The sequence below is a fragment of the Dipodomys merriami genome, unplaced genomic scaffold (genome assembly GCF_024711535.1).
Source record: "Dipodomys merriami isolate MVZ:Mamm:240054 unplaced genomic scaffold, mDipMer1.0.p SCAF_154, whole genome shotgun sequence".
NCBI lineage: Eukaryota > Metazoa > Chordata > Mammalia > Rodentia > Heteromyidae > Dipodomys > Dipodomys merriami.
The window spans coordinates 2,567,383-2,586,165 of record NW_027202871.1 but is presented as its reverse complement, the minus strand read 5'-3'; the positions used below and the strand labels follow the sequence as shown (position 1 = coordinate 2,586,165).

At 46.4% G+C, this 18,783-nt stretch overlaps 1 protein-coding gene across 7 annotated transcripts in view; it reads left to right on the top strand.

Moving 5' to 3' along the window:
• The window catches only part of Lekr1 (leucine, glutamate and lysine rich 1), a 101,433-nt gene extending 89,614 nt beyond the window's left edge, over positions 1–11,819 (top strand). For 6 of the 7 annotated variants that reach the window (XM_070022890.1, XM_070022888.1, XM_070022891.1 and 3 more), the window contains 2 exons: positions 1,800–2,099; positions 11,167–11,819. In XM_070022890.1, the coding sequence (XP_069878991.1) occupies positions 1,800–2,099; positions 11,167–11,556 (690 nt within the window). In that variant the 3' untranslated portion in view covers positions 11,557–11,819. Of the gene's footprint in view, positions 1–1,799; positions 2,100–8,349; positions 11,067–11,166 lie in introns of those variants that run through there. The other variant, XM_070022892.1, reaches the window with a different exon arrangement.
• Positions 11,820–18,783: the final 6,964 nt, after the last annotated feature.

Here is an 18,783-nt window from a genome sequence, read left to right as displayed (position 1 = left end):
TTTCTCCCAAAAGCTGTTTTTTATGTAAATTTAACATTTGAAATAAATTTTGGATACATAATTCTTTTTAAGTAATAGCTCAAAAAGTCCTTAGAGCTTTGGTCTAGGAATGTTTTCCAGATTCTTTGTGGAGTAGTTTCTTGTTAAGCTAATTATTTGTAAGATGACAATATCTGTCGCATAAATAATAAGGATAAGCTTCATCAGAACTATGTGATTGTTCTTCTGTTCTTTGTTTTGTACGGAGGAAGAGAAATCTTTTCTTCTAAAAGGGAAATGTTCCCTTCATGCCATGAGGAAAAGCTTTTCTTCCCCTCTCACTTATTTATCTAGAAGTACAACCAAGAAAAGCAGCACATGATCACAGTATTCTGCTATTGTCTAGTGTTGCAACATCATTATGGCAGCCATATGTGGCCCGTATTTCCAAAAAATTCATTCAGCTTTCATAAACTTGAATGTTTGGGCCCTAGCCACAGTCACATTTCAAATGTTGGGTGGTCGGTAATGGCTTTTAAGAGCCTGTCACGGCATCTCATTGGTAGTGTCACATCCAGAGCTGTGGAAGCAGTGTTTACACCATGGAAATTAAATATAATTTTGGCTTTTACTTTGTTTTCCTTTTTTATGCCAGTCTTGGAGCTTCTGTACTCAAGGCTAGCACTCTAGTACTTGTGACACAATTCTACTTCAAGATTTTTTTGGTGGTTAAGTGGAGATAAAAGTTCCTGCTCTGGCTGGCTTTGAACTGCAATTCTCTGGTCTCAGCCTTCTGAGTATCTAGGATTATAGACATGAGCCCCTGGAGCCAGGCTTTGGCTTTTACTTTTAAAGACACTGTTGTTACCATTATTTTGTATAGCTAGTGGCCGTAGAGAGCTGCTGGCCACCATTCTGGATAGTGCAGAATATTCCTATCATTTCAAGAAATTCTGTGTGACAGGGCTCTTCAAGAAACATGCAGAGCAGCCTGGTGCTGCTGGCTCACGCCTGTAATCCTAGCTACTCAGGAGGCTGAAATCTGAGGACCCTGGTTCAAAGTCAGCTTGGGCAGGAAAGTCCGTGAGACTCTTATCTCCCTTTAACCACCAGAAAACTGGAAGTGGTTCTGCGGCTCAAGTGGTAGAGCGCGCTACCCTTGAGCTGAAGAGCTCAGGGACAGTGTTCAGGCCCACAGTTCAAGCCCCATGACCAACAAAAGAGAAAGAAAGGAAGGGAGGGAGGGAGGGAGGGAGGGAGGGAGGGAGGAAGGAAGGAAGGAAGGAAGGAAGGAAGGAAGGAAGGAAGGAAGGAAGGAAGGAAGGAAGGAAAATAAAAGAAAGAAAGAAACAAACAAACGTGCAGTGCTTGGGGCCCTCCAGCCAGGACATACATGAAGGAAGCCCAGTGACACCACAAGGAAGATTTACTTGTTGGTAAGAGTGAAGTAGCTGTAGCACACTCATGTCTCCAAACATCAGGCATTTTGAGGTCCCAAAGCCAGCCTAGTTAGGACTATCCAGGCCCCTGGTCTACTTGACAAGATTCGAGCCATTCTTGGCAGCTCAAGATAGTCACCAAGATTTGTGTATTTCCAAGGGTACCAAGTGATGAATGCCATTCCATTTTACATGGAAAAAGAAAAGTCTGTGTTAACTTTTAAGAAGAAAATCCTGAAAACCTGGATATGTCCTAGGGTTTATTTTCATCTAGTTAAAAACGCACACTGGTTTATTAAAATAAATTGCTTAAAAACCATAAGAGCTCCATAGTTACTTAGAAACTGTCACCTACAAACTAATATGAAATTTGTCTTACAGATATCTGACTTAATCGCAGGTGCTACAAAAGACCTGAGGCTGAAAGTGAGCTCCCTTGAAGAACAACTCCATGAGACCCATCAGCGATACGCAGAAAAATCTGAGTCCAAACAAAGAGAAATTGAAACCCTTAAAAATGCAGTTGCAGAATTTGAATCACGCTTCAAGAAGGAAATTGACAGTCATGATACAGTTTCAGAAAACTTGAAGAAGGAAATGAAACAGAAGTCAGATGAGCTGGCAAGAGTGATGTTGGCCCAAACGCAGCTGATGCAACAATTTAACCAATCCCAGGAAGAGGTAGGGGCAGACCACCGTCCCTCTGCTGGGAGGGTCAGAGTTCACACTCTCCCAACACACACACACACAAACACACACACACACACACACACACACACATACACACAGAGGAAAGGCAGCTTAGTGGCCTGGAAAGAGTCCTGGGCTTTGTTAGAGACCAGAAATGGAAACCACATCCTGGCTATCTCTGGGCACCATTTAATCTCTGCGGACCTGGCCCCACTTTGTATAAGACGTTAGACTATATACACTAATGCCTTTTCAGTGCCCAATTTTGTGTTGCCAAAGACTACTTAAGATGTGAGCTGGACAGGTGGCTCTCGCCCATAGCCTACACACTCAGCAGGAGTCTGAGATCTGAGGATTGAAGTTCAAAGTCAGCCCCAGCAGGAAAGCCCATGAAACTCTCATCTCAAATCAACCACACACGCACACACGCGCACACACACACACACACACACACCCAGGAGTGGAGCTGTGGCTCAACTGGTAGAGTGCTAGCCTAGAGCTAAGAAGCTCAGAGATAGTGCTCAGGCCCTGAGTTCAAGCCAAACCCCAGGTATGACACAAAGCAAACAGAAAAGACTTGTAAGACTAGGAATCTTTACATATTTATGTCTTATCTGCCTTAACATTAAATCTTTGCCAAAGAAAGGTTTAGGGTTCAAGTGCATAAATTAAAAAAGAAATATGGACAATATAAAGATAATTTGACTTTTATAAAGTTTTACATTTCTGTCAAACTGACCTTAAAAGGTAGTAATAATTGTTAGTATTCTTATGTATTCATAATTGTTTCAGCAGTTGTTTTTTTTTTCAGTTGGCTGTGGGGCTTGAACTCAGGGCCTGGGCACTGTCCTGAGCCTCTTTGTGTTCAAGGGCTATACCACTTGAGCCACAGTGCCACTTCCAGTTTTTGAGTGGTTAATTGGAGATAAGAGTCTCATGGGGACTTTTCTGCCCCAGCTGGCTTCAAACTGTAATTCTCAGATCTCAGCCTCCTGAGTAGCTACAAATTAGAGGTAAGCCACCAAGTGCCCAGTTTTAGCAATGTTTTTATTTAAACTGAAATAGGTTCATTTTGACTTGAAGCTTTTTTTCTCTTATTTGTGAAATGCTAGGCAGTTTAGGAACAATGGAACAATTACTTTGTTCTTTAATTACCAACTTTAGATGATAATATTTGATACTATTTATAAGAGTTTAGTAAATAAGACAAATGGGAGATTCTGCATGCTAGTGATAAGTAATGTTTTTGTTGGTTTTATTGGCATCTCAATGAAGAAATACATGGAAAGTACTAGCAATAAATACATGATGTATTTCTTGCTATATTTAGATTATTGACCAAAATAGAAGATTAGTTTCATCATTACAAATATGAAGTGAAGCTGTTAGAATTATAAATATAAGATGAAATAGGGAATGGAAGAAACCCCACTGGATCAAGAACAATGCCTAACACAGCTCTGTACAGTAGAAATGTTTGCATGTTACAGATAGGAACTGACTGAAAAACACTGAATAATTTTCCTAAGGTTTTGCAATGTGGTGCAGCCAAGATTCAAATCTGAGTCTCTGTAGGGTCATGGTTCTTTTTTCAGGAGATCTGAGCTCTCCAGATTCTGCTTGTAAATTTCAAGGTGGCCTCAGGCTCATCTCACAACACTTCCTGGCCTCCATTATTTATGCATTTACTTTTTTTTGAAACTGGACAAGGCCAGGAACAGTGGCTCACACCTGTGATCACATCTACTCAGGAGGTGGAAATTAGGAGGATCAAGGTTCAAGGCTATCCCAGGCAAAAAGTTACCAAGACCCTCGTCTTAACCAATAAGTTAGGTATGGTAGTGTATGTCTGTGATTCCCATTACAAAGGAGGTCTAGGTAGGAAGATTGAGGTCTAAGCTTGGTTTGGACTGAGATTCTACCGGCAAAAGGACTAGAAGCATGACAGAGGACTTGCCTAGCATGCATGAGGCCTGGAGTTTTCAAACTCCAATAATATGAACAACCATAAAATGTACAAATAATTGTCGATTATCACTTTAATAGAGAAAAACTGTCACTCTGTTATTTTTTTAAAACTAATTATGAATATGCTTAGGAGGCATACCCAGGGGAAGAAGCACTCTAGGCTTTCCATTAGAAGTTTCCAAAATGTCACCTTAATGTTAAATAATTGGAACTAAAATGTAAGTAAATGACTAAGCATGCTGAAGACCAGAACATGCTTATAAAAATAGGACATGAGGCCGGGCGCCGGTGGCTCATGCCTGTAATCCTAGCTACTCAGGAGGCTGAGATCTGAGGATCACGGTTCAAAGCCAGCCTGGGCAGGAAAGTCTGTGAGACTCTTATCTCCAATAAACCACTAGAAAACCAGAAGTGGCACTGTGGTTCAAGCCACAGTAGAGCGCTAGCCTTGAGCTGAAGAACTGAGGGACAGTGCCCAAGCCCAGAGTTCAAGCCCCACGACCGACCAAAAAAAAAAAAAAAAAGGACATGAGCCAATGAAAGTGAACCAGAAAGAGTAGAAGCCACACACAGAGGACACAAAGGGACAGCCACTCCTTGTTTTCAGCCTTCGCCTAGACTCCTGAAGTTTCCCAGGTTCTGAAATAATGCACGGAGAAAGCAAGGTCCCATTAGGACAAGGGTAAATTAACAAGCCCGTACAGAGAAGGACAGTCCTCTCCATCTCAGGGGAGGAGTGACAGACTTGGTTTTAAATTGCAGAAGAGAGGGCTCGAGGGCAGGAGGAGAGCTGGAACTCTGAATGGCAAACCAGGGTTATTGGTACAACCCCCAGAACAGGGTTGGGCAGGAAAAACTGCAGTCACCAGGAAGAGAGAATGGAAAATACAGGGTGATGGAGGTAAGAGCATAAACAAGGTGCCCCCAAAGCGCTCACTGCGCTGTGGAAAAGACACGTGAAGAGCAGAAGAGAATGGGAAGTGAGGAAGTAGTAACTCTGAGAACAGCGCACAGCCCTTCCAGCCGGGTTCAAACGGAAATCCAGGCTCTTGGTGTCCAAGTTTTCTGGGATCCTATCAAGAGAGTGTGACCAGGGTCCAGAGGAAGAAGATGGATAGATTCAAAACAAAACAAAACAAAAAGCTCCAAAGGAGTTTTAACATCTTGTTTTAAGACCACAGTGTTGGGCATGGTGGTGCACACTTATAACCCCCAGCAACATGGGAGGCTGAGGCAGGAAGATCGAATTTGAAGTTAGACTAGACTATAAAGTAGATTCAAGAACAGGCAAGCTGCAAAGTGAAAAATGAAACAAACCCACACAGGGAGAAAGGATCAGGAGTTTACTTTCTCCAGTTTCTGCAGCCTATCTAATGGAAGATGAAAGATACTCATAGAAAGTAAAAATCAAAGCTTATTGGAAGTGGAGGTGTGGCAAGTAGTAGAGCACAAACCTTAAGGGAAAAAAAAACCTAAGCAAGAACGTGAGGTGCTGAGTTCAAGCCCCAGCACCAGAACAAAAATATGTTCTCAGTTAAACATGGAGGATGGAACCGATATGCTTATCTCTCTACTTCATCTTATCAGCATGAAATGGCAATAAATTAATAAAAGTGAACAAATGCATAAGGACAGACAGAGCAAGAGAGGAGTTGACACGATGAAAAAAGATGTTGATAAATTTTGGAAAATGGAAAACAAGATAGCTGAGTGGTAACTAACCTGAAAAACTATGGAATATTGAAATCTGATGTGTGTGTGTGTGTGTGTGGAGGGAGAGGTGAGGGGACCAAGAGATGCAAATCAGAGCATGAGACACAGCACAGGCAGGCCAGGAAGACTGTGAAGACAAACAGATGCTCAGGTGCCTCCCCCTTCTCGGGCCCACTAGGGAACGGGAGGCCAGGGTACCAGAGGTTCACCAGTAAAACTGTCAGTCATCAGACTGGAGGACATACAACAGCCAAAAACTGGGGGTGACATCTGTGCTAAATGCACCCCCCTTACACACTCCCATTCAGAACACCAGCATTCAGGCTAATAATATATCACTAGCAACAAATTGGAAGTGCCTTCTCTGGGAAGATCTATGTATACTGAACACGGAGTTATCTCCAGGAAATAGCTGCACCGCAACCATTCTACCCATCCTGGAATAATAGTCAATAAACCTTACCCAGGTACACATTGGACTTCAGGTCACATTCTGAGGATTCTGTTTTGAACATGAACAGCCAAAGATCACCAAATACTTGAGGATTTTTGTTGGTGGTGGTGGTCATGGGGCCTGGACTCTGGGCCTGAGCGCTGTCCCTCAGCTCTTCAGCTCAAGGCTAGCTCTCTACCACTTGAGCCACAGCACCACTTCTAGCTTTTTCTGCCTATATGGTGCTGAGGAATCAAACCCAGAGCCTCATACATGCAAGGCAAGCACTCTACCACTGAGCCACCTTCCCAGCCCCAATATTTCTAATTTTTGAAGGACAGAAAACAGAAACAAATAAGCAATAGAAGAACTTAGAAGTAAAAAATAAAAACTACAACCTAATTGTGCCCTTAATCTTCACCACTGATGAACTTTAAACCTGTTCCTAGGGGCTGGGAAGATGGCTCAGTGGTAGAGCGAGTGCCTTGCATGCCTGAGGCCCAGGGTTCAATTGCTCAGCACCACATAAGCAAAAAGAAAAAAGCCGGAAGTGGCGCTGTGGCTCAAGTGGTAGAGCGCTAGCCTTGAGCTGAAGAGCTGAGGGACAGCGCCCAGGCCCAGAGTTCAGGCCCCACAACCGGACCCAAAAAACAAAAAACTAAAAAACCAAAAAAAAAAAAAAAAAAAAAAAAAAAACCTGTTCCTAATCCTAATCTTAACCATAATCTCTGGTGGCTCCTAACCTTATTCCTAATTATAACCCCACCCTAACGCTAATTTGAACACTTAACTCAAATTCCACAGCCTAAACCTAATGTAATTCTAACTCTTAAGTCTAATGCCAAATCCTAACCTTATCCTTTGTCCCTTATAAATCCTAACCATCTTCACAAACCTAACCCTACCTCTAATTCTTGTCTTAACCCTAATCCTAACCTAAACCCACAACTAATCCAGGCCATAATGCCCAATTCCAACACTAATCCAAATTACCGATAAACTCTAACCTTATTCCTAATTCTAACCCCAAACCTAACCTTAACTGACACTGAAACAACTCAAATCCTAAACTAAACCTAATATTCATTCCAATGCCTCAGTCAAACCTCAAGCCTTAACCCTGATCAAACACAACCTTTGGGGTAATGCTAACCCTAAACCTAGTCCTCATTCTCACAAATGCTAACTGTAACCCAGTCGGAGGGATAAACATCCATCTCCAGAGCATCTTTTTCATTATGTCTGCTGTCTATAGTTGACGTAACTATGTTTTCAAGCACAGAATTACAATTTCAAGAACAACACGCTAGCCATCTCACTGTGCCTTACCCAAAGGTCGTCTCCATGTTTTCTGCAGCTCGAGGCTGAACAGATGAAGTGAGCAGAAGCAGCCTTGGGATGGAAGTGGGGCCCCCTTGGCTAACTCCGCCTGTGCTTCTGCTTTCTGTGCCTTTTCTACAGCTCCTCCACCCAGCTGGCCGCCCCACCCCCCACCCCAGGGTGATATCCAGTTAGAATTGATGAAAACTGCAGCCTGATCTCTCCATAACTGGCACAGAGCGGGAGCAAGCCCCCTTCACAGAGGACCTCTTTGCAGGCTCAGTCACCAACATGGTGCCAAGTACAGCTGATTCCAGAACACCCCAAGCAGGCATCTCACCTTCAGAATGATTGAGTTACCCAGCAAAGCCTTCTGCTTCTTCCACTGCTTCTGGAACTGAAAGCAACCCAGCTGTCTCAAAGGATAAAAATGCAAACAAACATAAAAATAAACCTACTCTTACTTTGCAGAGATTGGGGAAAATTAGCCATCTCTTAATATTAGAAATTTAAAACAGATGGTGAGCTAATTTATATTTTCATTTTGACATTTACCTCCTCAGTGGGAGTGCAATTAGGCCATATTTTAAGCCCATTTAAAGTGGCTTTTGTCTACAGTGTTACAGAGATAGCTTTAGATGATGCTCAACACCTGTGTGCAAAGTGCCAGGGCCTGGGACTGCGTGTGGGGCCTCCAAGCACCTCACACAGGGATGCAGGGACACTGGGACAGAGCTCCCCGTGACAGCTCTGGCCCATGCTGGCCTCCTGCCTCCCACCTTACCCAACTCCACATCCTTTTTCCAGGGCTGGCAAAAGAGCTTTCCATCCGGCAGATTTGATCATACCAGCCACCTGCCTGACAAAGACCTTCCAATGACTCCATCTGGCCCGCAGAGTGAAGTCAAACTCCAGTGTTCAAGGGTTGCCAAATTCCTCCTGAATCTAACTGAGATCTGAGCACCTGCAGCCTGCATCTCCCTGGGCCAACATGTGCCTCATTCTTTTTTGCTCCACCTGGAAAACTTCAGATTCTTTCTCACCACTCCGGCCTCTCGTTTAATTTTGACTTCCAGTTCATGGTGCCATAATGAAACCCAGCCAAAGACAATTTTGTCTAAAACATATAAAGTACTGTGGTGTGGCATCACTGATACTGCTCATGTTTGTCGACAGGTTTTCATCTTACAGTTATTCCATCACACTTATCCATGTTCAGTGAAAATACGTACTAGATTCCTGTGACAACTCAGCCTTCCTCTTGTGTAAATTGCTGCGAATAATCCAGGCACAAGTGATGAATCTTTCTCCATATGATGGAATTTTCCACTTGTGACTACTGACAATCCACATGCCCTCTTCTCTTCTCCCACACCCACTTCTGAAATAGCCACGCTTTCCATGTCCATTGTTGACCCTAAGATTGAACAAATGATAACAAACTGCCTGTTTGGCAAAACTGAGCTGTAATCTAGATGTTTAAAAAAGGAGGTAATGGTGGCAGGAGGCATGAAGACATTATCAGAGTCCCTGAAGAGTTCATCATGTGTGAACAGACAGAAATAAAAGTCCCAACTTTGGATCCTGTGTTCCACTCAAGATCCTCCTAGTTCACAAAGTAATAGGAGAATGAATCCTCCATTCTGCAAGCTAAATGCCTTAACCATGGGTGAACTCCCTCCCAAGCAGCTGGTCCACACACATGAGGATCCTGTGGTAGACTCAGACCTCGCAGGGCAGAGAGCTTTCTCTCTGGGGTGTGCCTTTCCCCTGTCACTTGCCCAAACAGTTCTTCAGTGACTTGCCTCATGGATGTTTTCTGTCAAGTGCCATTCCTGTACTTGAAGGCCTGTGTTTCCTTTTATTAAGTTTTCTTGTTTTTTAAAGGAGGGCTCTTGTCCTCACACAGGTGTCAATCAACCTGTCTTTTCATGAAATGATACCATCATTCAGGTCACCAATTTGTTGTTGTCATTCACTGCTGTCTTTTTTTTTTTGTCCTGGGACTTGAACTCTGGGCTTGGGCGCTGTCCCTCAGCTCTTCAGCTCAAGGCTAGCACTCTACCACTTGAGCCACAGCGCCACTTCCGGCTTTTCTCTTTTTGCTTATGTGGTGCTGAGGAATCGAACCCAGGGCCTCATGCATGCAAGGCAAGCGCTCTACCACTGAGCCACCTTCCCAGCCCCCCCCCCCTTTTTTTAAGTGCTGGTCCTGGGGTTTAAACTCAGGGCCTGGGCACTCTTCCCTTGAGAGCAGAAGCCTGTTGAGGGGTCCTTAGGTCACTGAGCATGTATTCCCCCCCAAAGGGAGCCAGTGTTCTCTCTCTTTCCTGACTCATAATGTAAGTGATTTGTCCCCTACATATTCCCCTGCAATGTGTCACCCTCTCCAGGAGCCCAGAGCACTGGGTTCACAGAAACTTATAGAACGATGAGCAAGAGTCAACATTTCTTCTTTATAAACCCGTTGCCCCATAATTTGTTTTAGTAATGTGGAGATGACTAATATAGACTGCACCCACCACAGCATACTGAAATTTGATCAGTGTTTCTGGTTTGTTTGTTTTTTGTGGTAGTATTGGGGTTTGAACTCCAGGCCTTGCTCTTGCTACCACTAGAGCCACACCCTCAGCCATTTTTTTATGTTGTTATTTTTGAACTAGGGTCTCATGTTTTTGCTTGGGCTTGCCTTGGCCTATAATCTACCTTCCTGTACCTCCCTTGTAGCTGGGACCACAGACAAATGCCACCATGTCCAATTTGTTTGTTTAGATGGAATCTTGGTAACATTTTTCCAACTGGCCTTGAACTGCAACCCCCCCAGTTCACTCTTAGGTAGCTGAGATGAGCCCCTGTGCCTAGCCCAAATGATTTCTGAATGGAGTTAAAAGCAGCAGGTGTTTTTAGTATAGTATTTTACAAAATGACAGATGACCAAACACAAATAACTGATTTTACTATTTAAATGCTGGAGCTAATCTGTTTTGCTGTTCTTCCAATCTTATATAGTTCAAGCCCTTTTACTTGTTGTCCTTATTATTGCTGTGTACCTTCACTGTAAAATTACAAAAAGAACACACTCTACAACTGTGAGTATCGACGGCGGCTACCGGCGCTCTCTGTCTGAGACAGGAGGCAGAGAAGCTGCAGCAGCCCCATGGCAGAGGCATCAGAAGTCAGAGGTTCGAATCCCAGGTTCACCACTACCAGGTCCCTCGGCCATATTCTGCCTTCTGGGTCTTCTGCAGATGGCCGGGGTTGGGCCTAGTATTTTCTTCAAGCTTCTCTTCCTGCTGGGCAGGGCTGGGGTTTGAACTGGCCGGCCCCGCCAGCCCCTCTGTGTGGCGCGTGCGCGGGCACCTGTGCCTGTCCTGGAGCTTGGACGTGGGCCAGGTGCTGTCCCTTGACATTTTTGCTCAAGGCTGGGCCTCGCCACTCCGGCCTCAGCTCTGCGTCTGGCTCTTTGGAGGTCGGTTGGAGACGAGAGAGTCTGGCGGGCTTTTCCTTGCTCAGCCTGGCTTTGAACTGCCATCTGCAGAGCTCAGCCTGGAGCGCAGGCTGGCGCCGCCGTGCCCGGCTGCGGGCGGGCGTGGGTGCGAACCGGGCGCCTCCTCTGTCTTTCAGAACGCCCTGCTCCAGGAGACAGTGCGGAGGGAGTGCGAGGAGCGCTTCGAGCTGACGGAGGCGCTGGGCCGCGCGCGCGAGCAGCTGCTGGAGCTCCGGAGGCTCCACGGAGGGCTCAGGGGCTCGCCCCCCGGCCCGGGCCCGCCCTGCCCCGGCGCCCCGGCTCCCGGAGGCCTGCCCGCCGCCGCGGCCCGCGGGGAGGCGCTGCTACGGAGGCCCAGCTCCGACCCCGCCGCCGCCACCTCCGGCCCGCGCGGGGGGCCGGCCTCGGGCAGCCCGGCGGCGCTGCCCGCCCTCCCGCAGCCGCCGCCCCGAACCCGGGCCCCGGGCCCCGGCGAGACCCGACGGAGGCTGGCCGCGCTGCTGCGGGGCCGGCTGAGCCGCCGCTGACCCCGGCCGCCCCCTCCCCCCACAGCCTCGCTCCCCCGGAGCGGGACAGCAGGACGGAACGTTCCAGCACGTGCTTCACCAGGACGGAGAAACCCGCGACGCCCAGCGGGTCCCCATCCCCGGGTCCCCGGGTCCCCCGGTGTGGCTGCGCCCTGCAGGCCGCAGGTAAACACACCTGTGCGCCTGCCCCCCCCCACTCCTCCCCTTTGTTCCCCCACCCCCTCTTCCCCTCCCCCTCTCCTCCCCCCTCCTCCCCTCCTCCCTCACGGCAAGCAGGCACATTCTGCCAAATAGATGGTCTTGGATTTATCGGTGTTTGTCCCTTCGTTTGCAGACTAGATAAAGCACTAGTCCTTGGTGACTCAGTTCCCCCCAGTGCCCGCTTCAGTCATTCCCCGGACTCACTGGTGCCCCGGGTCCAAAGCTGCTGCCTGCAGGCCCGGCTTCGGAGGAGGTGAGGGCCGAGCACCCACCCAGGGCGTCCGTGGCCTACCCCGAGAAAGGGCATCTGTGGGTCAAGGCTCAGGGCTTGAACTCAGGGCCGGGCCTGTACCCTTTCACTTGACCCGTGAGTGAGAAAACCCACGGAGGTACAGTTAAAGGTGACCCAGGAGTTTTATTAGTTGGATGCAACCCTGCCCTGGGTTACCTCAGAACCAGGAGTAGCTGCAAACTCCCGGGGAGGGGGGGGGGGCAAGTTTTTGTTGTTGTTGTTTTTACCTTTTTCCTCCTTGCCCCTGGCTTCTCCACCCTCTGCAGGCCTCTCTGATCTCCATAGGCCTCTTGGCTCTTCACTGGCCTCTTCTGCACAGGCCTCTGTGCAGGCCTCCCCACCTTTCCATGGGCCTCTCCGACTGTGCCAGCCTCTTGGCCTCTCCACCTCTACGTGGGCCCCTCCACCTCCCTGCTGGCCTCTCTGACTCTCACAGGGCTCCCCAACTCTCTCTCTAAATTCTGAAAGCCTCTCCGCAGGCCTCTCTGTTCTCTACTGGCCTCTCCAGCTCTCTGTGAGCTTCTTCATCTCTGCAGGCCTCTTGGCTTTTTATTGGTCATGGGGCTTGAACTCAGCCTGGGCACTGTCCCTCAGCTCTTCAGCTCAAGGCTAGTGCTCTACCACTTGAGCCACAGCAGCACTTCCCCTGTTCCAGTGGTTCCTTGGGAGATACAAGTCTCATGGACTTTCTTGCCTGGGCTGTGATCCTCAGATCTCAGCCTCCTGAGTAGCTATTACAGGCATGAGCAACTGGCGCCCCGCTGCCTCTTGGCTTTTCACCTCTCCACTGGCCTCTCTGCCAGCCTCTCCACCTCTCCGCAGGCTTCTCTGCCTGCCTCTGCTTCTCTGCTGGCCCCTCAGCCTCTCCATGGGCCTCTCTGCTCTCCGCAGGCCTCTTGGCTCTCCGTGGCCTCAGGCTCTCCGCAGCCTCTCAGTCTGTCCATGGCCTTTCTGCCTGTCCACGGCCTCTCTGCTTGTCCGAGGGCCTCTCTGCTCCCTGTTCTCCACAGCCTCTCTGCAGCCTCTCCGCTCTCCATGGGCCTCTCTGCTCCCCATGGCCTTTCCACTCTCCGAGGGCCTCTCTACCCACCGCAGCCTCTCAACCTGTCCTTGGGCATCTCTGCCCAGCCAGGTCTCCCCTCTGGGCCTAGTCTCCCCTCGGGCTGGCCTGGGCACTCCTCCACTATGGGAGCTGCATCCCTTGCCACATGTCTTTCGTGGTGTGTCCTCTCTCTCCTCCCCAGAACCTCCTCTTCTCTGTATCTGGTGGCCTGCCCCACAGCGGCCTGGAGTGTGTGGAGGTGACACCAGCATGGGGCGGGACTTCCCACCCCACAGGTTCTCACAGAGGCTAGTGTTCTACCATTTGAGCCACTGCACTGTTTCTGGCTTTTTGGTGGTTCCTTGGAGATAAGAGTCCCATTGACTTTCTTCAGATTGGCTTCACACTGTGATCCTCAGATCCTTGTGAGTAGGATTACAGGTGTGAGCCACTGGTACTTGACTAGAGATTACTTTATAAAACACAGCCTATCCCTGAGAATGTTACAGCATTTTCTCCATTGAATGCTTTTTGGGCACTCCAAGTGGGATGTGGCTGGAACTTGTATTCTTCAGCCACTAGAAGAGAACTAATCTGAGATAATTTAACAAAAGAAATTTGGAAGCAGTTTATTACCTCTGAAAATGCTAGCTGCTTAGTAGTTTCTATTTTTAGAGTGAAATTAAAACCAGAAGCCAAATCATCCATTTTAAATTGCCTTAAAGTTCAGGTTCCTCTAGTTTCTTAAAAAAACAATATTCACCTATATTTTTCTCCACTTAATGAAAGTGTAATTTTCTTTTTTTGGGGCGGGGGGTCCGGTCGTGGGGCCTGAACTCTGGGCCTGTGCGTTGTCCCTCAGCTCGTCAGCTCAAGGCTAGCGCTCTACCACTTGTGCCACAGCACCACTTCCGGCTTTTTTTCTTTTTGCTTATGTGATGCTGAGGAATTGAACCCAGGGCCTTATGCCTGCAAGGCAAGTGCTCTACCACTGAGCCACCTTCCCAGACCGTGTAATTTTCTTTAAAGAAAAAACTGATTTTAATTAAATCCTCCATCTGACTGCATCACAGACATTCAAACTTCATGTGCATACATGAAACTAACTAACACAAGTGACACAGTGACACACGCCATTGAGAAGAGAATCCAAAGGTGCCTAGTATCCCTTCTTACATTTAAAAAAAAAAACAACTATTGCCCACAAATACTAAATTTATCTCCAATCTTTCAAAGATTTAATGAGTGCTTTAACCTCAAAAAAAAAATCAAGCTGGGCACCAGTGGCTCACACCTGTAATCCTAACTACTCAGGAAGCTGGGCTCTGAAGACCACTGTTCAAGGCCGTTCAAAGCCAGCCAGAGTAGGAGAGTCCATGGGACTCTTATCCCCAATTAGCCACCAAAAAGTCAAAAGTGGCTCACTTGTAGCCTTGAGCACAAAAGCTCAGAGACAGCGCTGAGGTCCTGAGTTTAACTCCAAAATTAAAACCAACAGTAGATCCACTGATGTCCCTGGCTAATTCAGGATATGTACCTATACAGGTGTGGTGTTTTATGTAGGTCATCATTTCTTGTGACAGTGTGGACATGAGAGAGGGTCGCATCACAGAGTGGCAGTGCTAGGGCCATGCCTTCATGCCGTCTGACCTCTCTGCAGGTAAGGAGAGATGCCCAGCGTGGGCTGTGACTTGGTTATGGCAGTATAGCTGGTCAGAGACAGAGGTTAAACCAGAGCCACAGCCACACAGCCCGAAGAGCTTCCCAAGCCTCCGTTTTGATTTTTATCCACAGCACCTGCACTGTATTGACATTTTTTAAGTACACACACCTTTAAATTGGTGTAAGATGGAAATTTTACTTGAGGAAGCATAATTTTTAGTAATAAGTGTGATTGCCTAGTTACAACCTACCACAATAGACCTTTTATAATGCTGGCAGGTGTCCTGGCACTAGATTTCCTGGTGTCTCATCTGTTGTTTAAATCACAATGTTGTGACAGAAGCTGATCACAAAGCCAGTGGATGCACTGAAGCGTTTCTTAAGCCGCCATCTTCATTATTGCTTATTCATGGTCTTGTCATTCTAGATCTCCCCTTGGGAGCCTTGGGGACATAATGGGTTTCTTCATCTTTCCTAAATTAGGGACATTTTTAGATTTATAAAGAAAACACACATGAGCTTTAGTAAAGTGATGTGGAGAGTTTCATTGCAAGACCTGGTTCTCAGTTTGCTGTTTAACTCTAGCTTGACAATGAGCACTTCTGTAAATAATCACTGTGAAAATGGAATCATGTTCTATAGCAAAGCTATGTTGTATTCCACAAATATGTCACAGAAATGTGTGAGTAAATAGACAGTATTTACCCTTTGGCTGTACAGACTAAGCTATGTGCTTATGTGTGTGGAGGAAGAATTTTTTAAGTAGCACTGAAACATGTAACTTAGAGGTTAAGAACACATCCAAACTGCCCTTGACTTTCTCAGTGATGATCAACGTCCTCTTGAAACACTATTGGAATGTGACAGCAGTAGAAAATACTGTGGAAAAGTAAGGCTCTGACTTGCACATAATGGATTACGTCTAACACTCTGTGGAACACCGTAGAAAGTCCTCAGAGAATTACAGCCCTATGTTTTCCTTCTTGAACTGGCATGGGTAGAAAGACCAATAAAACCTGCTTCAGTTAACATGGATTTCTCAAGCAAGTTTTTGAAATCTTATTGAATTATCTGAATTATTGAATTAGCTGAGCACAGAGGCATATGTCTATAATTACAGCACTCGGGAGTCTGAGGGAGGAGGATTACAAGTTTGGGGCTAGCCTGGGTTACAGAGTGAGAACGTGTCTCCAGCTCAAAAAGCATTGCTTATAGTTGGTTAGAAATATTTAAAAATTTGGGGCTGGGAAGGTGGCTCAGTGGTAGAGTGCTTGCGTTGCATGCATGAGGCCCTGGGTTCGATTCCCCAGCACCACATAAGCAAAAAGAAAAAAAGCCAGAAGTGGCACTGTGGCTCAAGTGGTAGAGCGCTAGCCTTGAGCTGAAGAGCTGAGGGACAGTGCCCAGACCCAGAGTTCAGGCCCACGACTGGACAAAAAAAAAATAAAAAATATTTAAAAATTATATTTTGTGGCAATGGAATGAGATTAGAAGAGGTATTAATATCAAAAGTATGCAAGAGTATGGTGTTTTAATGTTTCTATAAAGGTTTTTGTAATTCTATGGATCAATGATAGCTAATTTATTTTTCTTATAACAAGTTTTTCAAGCCTTTTAAAAGTCTTGTAACTTGTAATATTATTGCTCAGTTTGGTGTTCTAAAGGGTTAAGATATGCAGGTCATTATCCTGATCACTGCATGCTAGCTTGTGGAACCAGGGACTCAGGTTCACAAATTCCACAGTGATCATAGACTGTTGGGGTTTTTCAGCAAATGGCATGTTGCATCTTGTGCAGAACACTGGTAATGGTCCCCAAACTATGCTAATCACGGTATCATTCCTAAGGTGGCTGAACTTGGAACCATTTCCGGTTACAATATTTATCATGGTCTAGTAAGTCACAAGTTCTCCGTGTTCTTCGCCCTTCCTTCATGTCACTTTCTATCCACCAAGTAAAAACACTTACCAGATAGATGTTCCTTAGCCCTCCAAAACCTGAGAATTATGAATCATAAAAATTAATTTTCCCTAAATAAACAGCAGATGGTAGTATTAAATAATTTTTAAATGTCTGCATTTTCTGAGCATCTCAATCCGTAGGTCAGTACTATAGCTCCATTATGCATTCATTCTTTTATTTGTTCATTTCTTCAGCAAATATGCAGAATTGTAAAAGCATGTTGGAAACTATAAAGATCATTAAGATACATATAATCTTAAGAACTGTATAGGAGCAGGCAGACAAGGCATGCACAGAAAGTATAGGCAGGAGGTCTGATGAGAGGAGAGCTGTGTGGAGAACTGGTAGCTGAGTCAAGAGTACTTCAAGCAAGAATGTGTATTTTCTTTTTTTTTTTTTTATTATGCGTCTTGTAGAATGAGTAGGATTTCGTGGAAGAAAGCCCAGGACACTTGGTAAGGGAAATGTTTAAGAGAAACAGGACATGTTGAAAATACTTGGTGAAGGGAAGAGGCAGGACCCTGGAAAAGGCAGGTGGACCCCACTGCGTGGGACTGATGGAGTAAGGCTTCCCAGTGGGCACGCCCTGGGCCTGGAGGTGACCCAGTGCCTGGAGCCGTGCCCAGAGTGGATGCTCAGAGAAGGGGAGAGATTTCCCTCCCCTGCTAAACAGGATTTGGAGCTATTGCCAGCTCTGGCCACCTAGCAGGGGTGCATTTCATGAGACTGACCCAGTGAATGGAGCAGCCTCTATTTAAGAATATTATAGCCTCTCAGGAGAATGTGGAATAGTAGGAACTCTGTTTTATTTGAGAAACAGACGACCCTACCGGCTCGGTGGGTATTCATAAGCTGGAAAAGACAAATCTGACAAGTTTGAAGAATTGTGGAGGACAAGTGTGGAAGTTAATGTTTTTAAAAGGAAAGAACTATCATGTTAGTGCCGAGAATGCAAAGTGCAGCTAAACAAGAATTTAGGAATAATGCAGTGTAATAAAGCCTCCTTCTGATTTCCCCTAACCACGCATGAAGGGAAATGTAGAAGACAGCAGCTAAAATAAGTTACCACAAAAGCTTTACATTTCACGGCTCTGGGAGGACCTGACACATCCCTTGCCCAGACCTACCAGTTTTCAGAAGCAGATAATAGTTCACGTGGAGGTTAAATAGCTTTCTATTCATGTGGCTGCTTAGCCTCAGACGTGACGCAGAGAACCAGGATGGATCCTGCCCTAAGTGTTGGCTGCTCCGAGTGGTTGAGCAGGAGCAGGTTCTCCTGGAGTGGTTAGAGCTGTAGAATATCCATCTCACACCTGCACTTGCTGACTGGAGCGCTATTTTGAAGAGGCCCTCCACTGATTCCTGTACATGCTGAAGTATGAGAAGTATGAAGTATGACAAACACTGAATGCCACCCTTGACCCTGCCGTATTCTCCACCTAAGAGCTAGCTGTAGTGCTGACCAGAAAGAGACTCGGGTCCCTTTTGTCTCACTGGAACCGGTGCCGCAACACCCCTGCCGGGTCCAGACCACGCCCATCTAGCACCTGCTTTGAGTGCACTGGAATTCGACTGCACCCACTGATTTTGAATCTGACACTCTAGGAAAACTAGCGATTGAAGAAAACACGAGCTGGGAGTGTGGCCCAGGTGGTAGAGTATCTGTCCAGCAAGTGCAGCCCTGGGTTCAAACCCCAGTACTGCCAAAAGACAAGAACAGAAAATTAACATAATCTATAAGAACTTAAAACATCTTTTAGCAGCACCTGTGAATTTAAGTCTGAAAAAAATTCCCAAAACATTTATTTTGTTTTTAAATCTTTTTTTGGGGGGGGGGTCCGGTCGTGGGGCCTGAACTCTGGGCCTGGGCACTGTCCCTCAGCTCTTCAGCTCAAGGCTAGCGCTCTACCACTTGAGCCACAGCGCCACTTCCGCCTTTTTTCTTTTTGCTTATGTGGTGCTGAGGAATTGAACCCAGGGCCTCAGGCGTGCAAGGCAAGCGCTCTACCACTGAGCCACCTTCCCAGCCCCTGTTTTTAAATCTTATAGAAGTATTTGGGATTTTATC